The sequence below is a fragment of the Lampetra planeri genome, unplaced genomic scaffold (assembly GCF_965212315.1).
Source record: "Lampetra planeri unplaced genomic scaffold, kcLamPlan1.2.h2 scaffold_111, whole genome shotgun sequence".
Classification (NCBI taxonomy): domain Eukaryota; kingdom Metazoa; phylum Chordata; class Hyperoartia; order Petromyzontiformes; family Petromyzontidae; genus Lampetra; species Lampetra planeri.
Window position 1 is genome coordinate 50,122 of NW_027613820.1, and position 12,175 is coordinate 62,296.

Genomic DNA, 12,175 nt, shown 5'->3' on the forward strand with positions numbered 1-12,175 from the left:
GACGCCTGCTGCTGCTGCTGTTGTTTGTGTGTGGCCAGGAGGTGTTCACCACCTCGCCTGGTACGCAGGAAGTCGTGGGTTCGATCCCGACCCCGACGCCTGCTGTTGCTGCTGCTGTTTGTGTGTGGCCAGGAGGTGTTCACCACCTCGCCTGGTACGCAGGAGGTCGTGGGTTCGATCCCGACCCCGACGCCTGCTGTTGCTGCTGCTGTTTGTGTGTGGCCAGGAGGTGTTCACCACCTCGCCTGGTACGCAGGAGGTCATGGGTTCGATCCCGACCCCGACGCCTGCTGCTGCTGCTGCTGTTTGTGTGTGGCCAGGAGGTGTTCACCACCTCGCCTGGTACGCAGGAAGTCATGGGTTCGATCCCGACCCCGACGCCTGCTGCTGCTGCTGTTGTTTGTGTGTGGCCAGGAGGTGTTCACCACCTCGCCTGGTACGCAGGAAGTCGTGGGTTCGATCCCGACCCCGACGCCTGCTGCTGCTGCTGTTTGTGTGTGGCCAGGAGGTGTTCACCACCTCGCCTGGTACGCAGGAGGTCGTGGGTTCGATCCCGACCCCGACGCCTGCTGTTGCTGCTGCTGTTTGTGTGTGGCCAGGAGGTGTTCACCACCTCGCCTGGTACGCAGGAGGTCGTGGGTTCGATCCCGACCCCGACGCCTGCTGCTGCTGCTGCTGTTTGTGTGTGGCCAGGAGGTGTTCACCACCTCGCCTGGTACGCAGGAGGTCGTGGGTTCGATCCCGACCCCGACGCCTGCTGCTGCTGCTGCTGTTTGTGTGTGGCCAGGAGGTGTTCACCACCTCGCCTGGTACGCAGGAGGTCGTGGGTTCGATCCCGACCCCGACGCCTGCTGTTGCTGCTGCTGTTTGTGTGTGGCCAGGAGGTGTTCACCACCTCGCCTGGTACGCAGGAAGTCGTGGGTTCGATCCCGACCCCGACGCCTGCTGTTGCTGCTGCTGTTTGTGTGTGGCCAGGAGGTGTTCACCACCTCGCCTGGTACGCAGGAAGTCATGGGTTCGATCCCGACCCCGACGCCTGCTGTTGCTGCTGCTGTTTGTGTGTGGCCAGGAGGTGTTCACCACCTCGCCTGGTACGCAGGAGGTCGTGGGTTCGATCCCGACCCCGACGCCTGCTGTTGCTGCTGCTGTTTGTGTGTGGCCAGGAGGTGTTCACCACCTCGCCTGGTACGCAGGAGGTCGTGGGTTCGATCCCGACCCCGACGCCTGCTGCTGCTGCTGCTGTTTGTGTGTGGCCAGGAGGTGTTCACCACCTCGCCTGGTACGCAGGAGGTCGTGGGTTCGATCCCGACCCCGACGCCTGCTGCTGCTGCTGTTTGTGTGTGGCCAGGAGGTGTTCACCACCTCGCCTGGTACGCAGGAGGTCGTGGGTTCGATCCCGACCCCGACGCCTGCTGCTGCTGCTGTTTGTGTGTGGCCAGGAGGTGTTCACCACCTCGCCTGGTACGCAGGAGGTCGTGGGTTCGATCCCGACCCTGACGCCTGCTGTTGCTGCTGCTGTTTGTGTGTGGCTAGGAGGTGTTCACCACCTCGCCTGGTACGCAGGAGGTCGTGGGTTCGATCCCGACCCCGACGCCTGCTGCTGCTGCTGGGTATTTGGAGTTTGTGTCTCTCTCTCTATCCCCGTGGTGGTCGCGTGGATTTTTCTCCGGGTTCTCTGTTCAGAGGGCAGATCAGCTCCACGGTAGGTCCTGGTGTCAAGGACATGGGCTCGCATCCGCTGGTCCGTCACTATGTAGTCCAGCAGATGTTCTTGCTTGGACCCGGCATGCATCCATGATGTTGTGTGGATGCGCCGATGCCGGAACAGCGTGTTGTTAATTACAAGCCCATGGGCTGCACAAAAATCTAGCAGCCTCCTACCGTTGTTATTGAGCTGATCTGGCCCATGCCCTCCAATCACTCCAGACCAGGTGCCATCATCATGACCAACTCGGGCATTGAATTCACCCAACAAGATGACTATCCCGAGTGGCCACTTTAGCCAGCACCTGTAACAAGAGGTCATAGAAGGCATCTGACTCATTGACTTTGCCTGCATCCCTCCACAGATGTTCGGCTTCGGTGGGAACATAAGTAGCCACGACCACCACTCCTCGCCTCCGGTTAATGGGAAGGCGAGCCCAAAGTAGCCTGGGGCTTACAACTTCCCACACCTCACCGCCACGCTCCCACGCCCCCGTCAATCTTTTGTTCAGAAGAAGAGCCACTCCCTGTTGTTTGGCAGTCTCCTGCCCCGAGTAGAGGACTGTCCACCCCTCATGGTGGCAGGAGCCAGAGCCGGTCCACCGGACCTCCTGAATGCCACAGAGATCCAGGCGGTACTGGTCCAGCTCCCGACAGAGGAGTGGCAGCCTCTCCTCCGCAGTGAGCGTTCGAACATTCCACGTGGCCATCCGTAGTGGCTTTTCGTTGTTTCTGGACGAGCCCCGAGGATAAAGATTCAATCTCCTGGTTCCTCATAGACGCCTGACCCCCGGGGGCCTTCGGCACAAGCTTATTAATTAGATATTTTGCACGTGGTTTAGTGGTCATTTAATGAGGGTGGAGGGGTTACCAGTCCCTCGCACCCGTCCAGAGCCCCCGTTTAGCCGCTGTGGTGGTCACAGACGCCATGAGGGGAAAGGCCAATCGGAATTGGCCCTCCCCCACATGGCAATGTCCACGACAGCGTTGCCCGCCCGGCACCACGAGGAGGTAGGGGGTTGTTTTTCCCGAACCGTCACCATCACCGCCACCGCCACCAACACCACCGTCACCATCACCGCCATCACCACCACCACCACCACCGTCATCGCCATTTTCTCTCAACCACCGCTCAAGGCTCACCGAGTTGGGGGCCTTTAGGTGAGCGGTGAGCGGAGGAGGAGGCGGAGGCGGAGTGGAGGAGGAGTGGAGGAGGAGTGGAGGAGGAGGGCATGGAGGCGGTGTCGTCTCCGTCGCTGTCTCCGTCGCTGGTGGGGCACCACCACCACCAGCAGCACCACCAGCACCACCACCAGCAGCAGCAGCACCAGCAGCACCAGCAGCAGCAGCACCAGCACGTGGGGCGCGAGGCGGCGTCCCCCCGCGACCCGCGCTGGCTCACGCTGGAGGTGTGCCGTGAGTTCCAGCGGGGCGCGTGCACGCGGCCCCACGCCGACTGCCGCTTCGCGCACCCCCCCCGCGGCCTGCCACGTGGAGGGCGGCCGCGTCACCGCCTGCTTCGACTCGCTCAAGGCGAGCCCACGCACACACGCACTCACTCACTCGCTCGCACATACACTCGCACACACGCACTCACTCGCATATACACTCGCACACATACACACACTCGCACACGCACGCACTCGCGCACACACACACGCACACTCACACACACACAAACTCGCACACACTCACGCACTCGCACGCACACACGCACACTCGCACACACACACACTCGCACACACTCACGCACTCGCACGCACACTCGCATACACACACACACTCGCACACACGCACTCGCACGCTCACATACACTCACACTCACGCACACACACACACTCACACACACACTCGCACACCCCACACACAACAACCGCCATTTGCCACTAAGTGGCGGTGACATCACCACGACGCTTGTGCCAGGTCACGTGCACCTTGAGGCCATGTGAAGTGTCGAATGCCCGCTGGCAGGAGGTCACGGGGCAGACCCAGGTGCCACGGGTCGACCGACTTGAGACGACTGGCCAACGCCCTCCCCCCCCACCGCTCCCCCCCACCGCTCCCCCCACCGCTCCCCCCACCGCTCCCCCCACCGCTCCCCCCACCGCTCCCCCCACCGCTCCCCCCGCCGCTCCCCCCGCCGCTCCCCCCGCCCGGCGATTGCCGCTGGTGTTCGCGGCTGCGTGTGTCCTGCAGGGTCGCTGCGCTCGGGAGAACTGCAAGTACCTGCACCCGCCACCGCACCTGAAGACGCAGCTGGAGATCAACGGGAGGAACAACCTGATCCAGCAGAAGCTGCTCACACAGCAGATGCACAGCCTGGCCGGGCCCGCCGTGCTGCCTGGCCAGCCCATGCAGTCCCTGGTGAGTGTTGCCAACGGGATGGTGGGTGGGGTGGGCGAGTGGGCGAGTGGGTGATTGGATGGGTGAGAGGGTGAGTGGGTCAGTGGGTGCGTGGGTGAGTGGGTGGGTGCGTGAGTGATTGAGTGAGAGTGATTGAGTGAGTGAGTGATTGAGTGGGTGGGTGAGTGAGTGAGTAAGTGGGTGGGTGAGTGAGTGATTAGAGTGAGTGAGTGATTGAGTGAATGGGTGGGTAAGTGAGTGAGTGATTGAGTGAGTGGGTGAGTGAGTGATTGAGTGAGTGGGGTGTTGAGTGAGTGATTGAGTGAGTGAGTAAGTGAGTGTCTCTCTCTCTGTCTGTCTGCCTCCTCCTCAGATCTTTCCTTTCGGCGCCAGTCTGGGCCTGGGCCCGGGGGCGAGTGGCGGGCCCCACGGCTTCGGCCCTTACCTGGGGCCCGTGTCTCCCGGCCTGGGCCTGCTCCCCCACGACCTCCTGCCGCCCCCCGGGGGGGCCGCCGTCGTGCTGCCGGGGGGCGCCGGGGGCGGCCACGCGGGACACCTGCAGGGCCTGCACGCGGCACCCCGCACCGACCGCCTCGAGGTATGGCCAAGGGGTCACGTGACCCAGGGACCATGTGACCAAGGGGTCATGTGACCCAGGGGTCATGTGACCCAGGGGTCATGTGACCCAGGGGTCATGTGACCAAGGGGCCATGTGACCCAGGGTCATGTGACCAAGGGGCCACGTGACCCAGGGGTCATGTGACCAAGGGGTCATGTGACCCAGGGGTCATGTGACCAAGGGGCCATGTGACCCAGGGGTCATGTGACCAAGGGGCCACGTGACCCAGGGGTCATGTGACCAAGGGGCCATGTGACCAAGGGGTCATGTGACCAAGGGGTCACGTGACCCAGGGGTCACGTGACCCAGGGGTCATGTGACCAGGGGGCCACGTGACCCAGGGGTCATGTGACCAAGGGACCATGTGACCCAGGGGTCATGTGACCAAGGGGCCATGTGACCCAGGGGTCATGTGACCAAGGGGCCATGTGACCCAGGGGTCATGTGACCAAGGGGCCATGTGACCCAGGGGTCATGTGACCAAGGGGCCATGTGACCAAGGGGTCATGTGACCAAGGGGCCATGTGACCAAGGGGTCATGTGACCAAGGGGCCACGTGACCCAGGGGTCATGTGACCAAGGGGCCATGTGACCCAGGGGTCATGTGACCAAGGGGCCATGTGACCCAGGGGTCATGTGACCAAGGGGCCATGTGACCCAGAGGCCACGTGACCAAGGGCCCATGTGACCCAGGGGTCATGTGACCAAGGGCCCATGTGGTGAAAGGGGTCATGTGGTGAAAGGGGTCATGTGACCCAGGGAGTGCGATGTAGTGAACATCTCGCCGCTGTGATGATGACGACGACGGTGAAGACGATGACGATGAGAGATTTGAAATATACAGCAGCAGGCCTGGTCAGGCTCATGTATACCAGGCGAGGTGGTCAACATCTCCTCGCCCCCCTCGCCCCCCCCCCCCGGTCCCCCTGGCCCAGGTGTGCCGCGAGTTCCTGCGTGGCAACTGCTGCCGCGGCGAGTCGGAGTGCCGCTTCGCTCACCCGGCTGGCGAGGGCGGCACGGCGGCCCCTGCCGACCCCTCCGCCTCCTGCGGCGCCGCCTCCTCCTCCTGCACCGGTGGCGCTGGTGGCGGTGGCGGCGCCGTGACGGTGTGCATGGACCACGTGAGGGGCCGCTGCTGCAGGGAGCGCTGCCGCTACTTCCACCCCCCGCCCCACCTGCAGGCCAGGCTCAAGGCGGCGCAGCAGCAGCAGCAGCAGCACTTCCTCTTCGCTGCTGGCCACCACCACCACCAGCAGCAGCAGCAGCAGCAGCAGCTCCTGCACCACCACCAGCAGCAGCAGCAGCACCAGCAGCAGCAGCAGCACCAGCAGCAGCAGCAGGCGGCAGCTGCTGTCACTGCCATGGTGGGTGGGGTGGGAGAGTGGGGAAGGGGGGGAGAGTGGGGAGAGGGAGAGTGGGGGGGGGGGGAGTGGGGGAAGAGTGGGGGGGTTGGGGGGGTGGGAGAGTGGGCAGGGGAGAAGAGTGGGGGGGGAGTGGGGGGGGGGAGAGTGGGGGGGTTGGGGGGGTGGGAGAGTGGGGGGGGAGTGGGAGTCGGGGGGGTGGAAGAGTGGGGAGAGGGGGAGAGTGGGGGGGGGGGAGAGTGGGGAGAGGGAGAGTGGGGAGGGGAGAAGAGTGGGGGGGGAGTGGGGGGGGAGAGTGGGGGGGTTGGGGGGGTGGGAGTCGGGGGGGTGGAAGAGTGGGGAGAGGGGGAGAGTGGGGGGGGGGAGAGTGGGGAGGGGGGGGAGAGTGGGGAGAGGGAGAGTGGGGGGGGGAGTGGGGGAAGAGTGGGGGGGTTGGGGGGGTGGGAGAGTGGGGAGGGGAGAAGAGTGGGGGGGGGGAGTGGGGGGGGAGAGTGGGGGGGGTGGGAGAGTGGGGGGGGGGAGTGGGAGTCGGGGGGGGTGGGAGAGTGGGGGGGGAAGTGGAGGATTGACGTGCAGCAGGGTGAGCGCCGTGGCTGGGTGAGTGTGGTGGCTGAGTGGTGGCTCAGTGAGTGTGGTGTTGTCCCCAGGCGCTGGCTGGGTACGCCGTCGTTCCCCAGCAGGCGGCGTTCCTGCACCCTGGAGGTACCAATGCAGCACCACCTTTGTCTCTTCCCCCCCCCCCCCGGCTCGCGTGAGTGAGTGGGTGAATGGGTGGGTGGGTGAGTAGGTGGTTGAATGAATGAGTGGGTAAGTGAGTGAGTTGGTGAATGGGTGGGTGAGTGCGTGAGTGTGTGAGCAAGTGAGTGGGTGAATAGGTGGGTGGGTAAATGTGTGGATGTGAGTGAGTGGGGGAATGAATGAGTGTCTATGCGAGTGAGTGGGTGAGTGGGTGGGTGAGAGGGTGAGTGGGTGAGTGAGTGGGTGAGTGTGTGAGTGAGTGGGTGAGTGAGTGTGTGAGTGAGTGGGTGAGTGGGTGAGTGAGTGTGTGAGTGGGTGAGTGAGTGTGTGAGTGAGTGGGTGAGTGTGTGAGTGAGTGGGTGAGTGTGTGAGTGAGTGGGTGAGTGAGTGTGTGAGTGAGTGGGTGAGTGGGTGAGTGAGTGTGTGAGTGGGTGAGTGAGTGTGTGAGTGAGTGGGTGAGTGTGTGAGTGAGTGTGTGAGTGAGTGTGTGAGTGTGTGGGTGAGTGTGTCAGTGAGTGGGTGAGTGTGTCAGTGAGTGTGTGAGTGGGTGAGTTGCGTAACCTCACCCACAATCCATTGAGATTCGTTACCTTCTGATTTTTGTCTCCCCCCCCCCCGTGTCTCTCTCCCACTTGGAATGGTCCTTCAGCATCAATCTTCTGCATGACCCCCGGAAGTGGGAACATTGGTACGTCCCGTGGCTGTCAGGGGACCGGGTCTCAGGGTCAGAGTCTGGGGTGAGACTCGGGGAGACTGTAATTTTACTGCAGATTAAATTTGTTTAAATGCAAGAATAACTTTGATGATGATGGTGGCGACTGTGACGACGCTGACGACGATGATGATGTCACAGTTCCCATGATGCACGCTGGCACGCCTGCCACCATCTCCACGACAACCGCCTCGCCCAGCACCGTGCCCTTCATGGCAACGGCCAATCAGGTGAAGGCAACGCCTCTTCACCACAGACATCCACACCACGTGGACATGCTGCCTTATTTGACCAGTCTAATAAGGGCCCAATGCTGAGCTTCTAACGTAGCTCTCGTGCCTGGGCCGTGGCAAATTGACAGCAGCAGCTCAACGGGGAGTGGCTGATGGTCGCGTGGACATTTATAGTCAAGAACCCTTTCAACGCGTGGTGACGGCGATTCGACATTGTGGAGGGGAAAAAACCGGAGGACCCGGAGAAAGATTCCACGGGAAGAGAGAGACACGCAGACTCCAAATATACAGCAGCAGCAGGCATCGTCAGGGTCGGGATTGAACCCACGACCTCCTGTAGACCAGGCGAGGTAGTTAACAGCCGCTTTCAGCACCACGGTCGCTCCGAGTGTTGCCGCTGATTGCAAATTGTATTCATTAACTCATCCAAAACAGAACGCTCGTCTCATGTGACACCCAGACCCAGGGCTCGAACCCAGCATCTCAGCCGTGATGACTCCGTGTCTCTGACACGGCCATTGTGAACACCCTGAGAGAGACACACAGAGAGAGAGAGACACAGAGAGAGACACACAGAGAGACACCCAGACCCAGGGCTCGAACCCAGCATCTCAGCCGGGCTGACTCCGTGTCTCCGACACGGCCATTGTGAACACCCTAAGAGAGACACAGAGAGAGAGAGACACAGAGAGAGAGAGACACACAGAGATAGAGACACAGGGAGAAAGAGAGACACAGAGGGAGAGAGAGAGACACCCAGACCCAAGGCTCGAACCCAGCATCTCAGCCGTGCTGAACACCCTCATCTCTGTGGTCGTGAACGATGTGTGGATGTCTCCGTAACGTTCGTCTCATTTAACCCCCTCCCTCCTTCCCACTTCCCGCAGATCATTCAATGAATGAATTAATTAATAATCGCAACAAAAGTAAATATTAAATAGAGACGACGATAAAAATCTGCAAAAAAAATTAAAAAACTGAACGATATTCTGCCTACAAAGATGGCGCCCGTCGGCCCCCAAAACTTTACCGTCGCCACTTGTGGAGATCATCGGTCGCAGCGGCGGCGGTGGCAGCTCCCCGCTCGCTCCCCCCAACCACCGACCCGCCTCTTCTGCCACACGACCGACCGTGGGGCTCCGGCGCAGCCAGCCACCAGCGCCAGCGACCGGCGCCCACCTCGGGAGCCCAAACGCCAGGGAGAGGCCCACCCCGTTGTGCCACCACCACCACCGCCGCCACCACCACCGCCACATCTACCGCCGCCGCCGGCGCCGCCACCACCACCGCCACCACCACCACCGCCAGCGCCAGCCCTCCGCCCCCGCCAGCCGCGCCAGCGCGGGGAGCGCTCGGCAGGCAGAGAAGGCGCTTCCCCCGTGAGGCCCCAGCCAACCTACGTCCACTCAGCCTCCACCCCCCACAGAGACTCCAGGTGGAAGTGGGGGGGGGGGGGGAGCTTGTGGGGTCGGTGGATCAGCGGCGGCGGCGGCGGCGCCATCTGTGCGAGTGGCGGCACAGCGACAGGATCGTGGCCGCGATGGTGGTGGGGGTGGATTTACACCGACGTTGGGGGGGTGGATGTTCGTTCTACCCCATGGCGGTGACGAAGGGAGATCCGAGTCCCCCCGGGGAGCGCGAGAGAGAAGTGTTCGTGGCTCCCGCGGGGGAGTTCCATCCCCCAAGGGGTCACTCCGCCTCTCTCTCGCACACACACACACAGAGAGGGAGGGACCTCCCCAAGTGGAGACGGAATCAAAGAGTCCGGTTTGGTGGTGGCGGCGGCGGCGGTGGGCGTGGACGGTGCACGGTTAGGTTTACTTTTTAGGTTTATTTTTTGTTTATTTTTTAGGTTTATTTTTTGTTTACTTTTTAGGTTTATTTTTTGTTTATTTTTTAGGTTTATTTTTTGTTTACTTTTTAGGTTTATTTTTTGTTTATTTTTTAGGTTTATTTTTTCTTCAAATGTACGAGTAGAAAGTGTAAAAGGGCTTCATGTTCACGGGTGCCGGGGGGTGGTGGTGGTGGTGCGGTGGTGGTGATTGACGGTGGTTGGCGTGGGGGGGTGGTAGCGCCCACAGACTGCACATTTGCATTGGAACCGCAAACGGCCTCCAAACCGCTGCCACTGGCGATGACGTGGTTGCCATGATGACGGCGACGCGGTTTCCACGGCGACGACGGCGACGCGGTTTCCACGGCGACGACGGCGACGCAGTTTCCACGGCGGCGACGACGCGGTTGCCGCGGCGACGACGGCGCAGCTGCCATGGCGGCGGCGAAGACGGCGCGGTTGCCGTGGCGGTGGTGAGGACGACGCGGTTGCCACGGCGACGACGGCACGGTTGCCGTGGCGATGGCACGGTTGCCATGGCGACGGCGAGGACGACGCGGTTGCCGTGGCGGTGGGGACGCGGTTGCCGAGCTCGTTAGAAACTCAATCGGTTGCAAGCGACCAATCGGAATCGAGGATTATTTGCACAAGGTGTGACGACGACGAGGAGGAGGAGGATGAGTGCCTATTGGTGGAGATTGGGTGGGAGGAGCAGACGAGGGGATCGATCAGGTGACTTGCGGCGACCAATCTGGAGTGAGGGAGGACACTGTGACGTAGCGGACGTCACGTGCCCCTCAGCCCCCCCCCTCCCCCCGTTTGCACTACAATCACCGCTCGGCTAGGAAACCGAACGTCTCAGCGACGACGCACAGACGTTGGAGGAGGCCGGCCGGGTGGGTGGGTTTCTTGGGGGAGGTTGGGGGAGGTTGGGGGAGGTTGGGGGTTGGTGGGTGGGTGGGTTGGGGGAGGTCGGGGGAGGTTGGGTGGGTGGGTGGGTTTGGGGAGGTTTGTGGCGGTTGGGGGGGAGGTTTGTGGCGGTTGGGGGGGAGGTTTGTGGCGGTTGGGGGGGAGGTTTGTGGCGGTTGGGGGGGAGGTTTGTGGCGGTTGGGGGGGAGGTTTGTGGCGGTTGGGGGGGAGGTTTGTGGCGGTTGGAGGGGAGGTTTGTGGCGGTTGGGGGGGAGGTTTGTGGCGGTTGGGGGGAGGTTTGTGGCGGTTGGAGGGGAGGTTTGTGGCGGTTGGGGGGGAGGTTTGTGGCGGTTGGGGGGGAGGTTTGTGGCGGTTGGAGGGGAGGTTTGTGGCGGTTGGGGGGGAGGTTTGTGGCGGTTGGGGGGGAGGTTTGTGGCGGTTGGGGAGGTGGTTTGTGGCGGTTGGAGGGGAGGTTTGTGGCGGTTGGGGGGAGGTTTGTGGCGGTTGGAGGGGAGGTTTGTGGCAGTTGGAGGGGAGGTTTGTGGCGGTTGGGGGGGAGGTTTGTGGCGGTTGGGGAGGTGGTTTGTGGCGGTTGGAGGGGAGGTTTGTGGCGGTTGGGGGGAGGTTTGTGGCGGTTGGAGGGGAGGTTTGTGGCAGTTGGAGGGGAGGTTTGTGGCGGTTGGGGGGGAGGTTTGTGGCGGTTGGAGGGGAGGTTTGTGGCGGTTGGAGGGGAGGTTTGTGGCGGTTGGAGGGGAGGTTTGTGGCGGTTGGGGGGGAGGTTTGTGGCGGTTGGGGGGGAGGTTTGTGGCGGTTGGGGAGGAGGTTTGTGGCGGTTGGGGGGAGGTTTGTGGCGGTTGGAGGGGAGGTTTGTGGCGGTTGGGGGGGAGGTTTGTGGCGGTTGGGGGGGAGGTTTGTGGCGGTTGGAGGGGAGGTTTGTGGCGGTTGGAAGGGAGGTTTGTGGCGGTTGGGGGGGAGGTTTGTGGCGGTTGGAGGGGAGGTTTGTGGCGGTTGGAGGGGAGGTTTGTGGCGGTTGGGGGGGAGGTTTGTGGCGGTTGGAGGGGAGGTTTGTGGCGGTTGGAGGGGAGGTTTGTGGCGGTTGGGGAGGTGGTTTGTGGCGGTTGGGGGGGAGGTTTGTGCCGGCGAGAAGAGAAGAAACGGCCCAAGATCGACGACGGAAAATGAGGGCGGAGATCTCCGCATTGCGGGGTGGAGGGGGGCGGGTGGAGGGGGGCGGGTGGAGGGGGGCGGAACAAAATGTTAAACGTTTTTAAAAAGTTGTCGCGTACGTAATCTACTCACCTCTTCACACACCTTTGCGCAAACCAAGACCTTCACTGACCCCATAGACTCACACTGACCCCATAGACTCACGCTGACCCCATAGACTCACACTGACCCCATAGACTCACACTGACCCCATAGACTCACACTGACCCCATAGACTGACACTCACCCCATAGACTCACACTGACCCCATAGACTCACACTGACCCCATAGACTCACACTGACCCATAGACTCACACTGACCCCATAGACTCACACTGACCCCATAGACTCACAGTGACCCGATAGACTCACACTGACCCCATAGACTCACACTGACCCCATAGACTCACTCTGACCCCATAGACTCACGCAGACCCCATAGACTCACTCTGACCCCATAGACTCACACTGACCCCATAGACTCACACTGACTCCATAGACTCACTCTGACCCCA

General features: G+C 62.0%; 1 protein-coding gene across 1 annotated transcript; it reads left to right on the top strand.

The window, feature by feature from the left end:
- Nucleotides 1-1,472: 1,472 nt before the first annotated feature.
- Nucleotides 1,473-10,450, top strand: LOC144738645 (muscleblind-like protein 3). Its single transcript, XM_078621643.1, is given in 9 exon segments — nt 1,473-3,176; nt 3,178-3,237; nt 3,901-4,068; nt 4,421-4,645; nt 5,602-6,030; nt 6,675-6,729; nt 7,415-7,453; nt 7,619-7,707; nt 8,598-10,450. Coding segments are annotated over 9 exon segments (1,317 nt in total). The 5' UTR covers nt 1,473-2,936; the 3' UTR covers nt 8,610-10,450.
- The last annotated feature ends 1,725 nt before the right edge of the window (nt 10,451-12,175 follow it).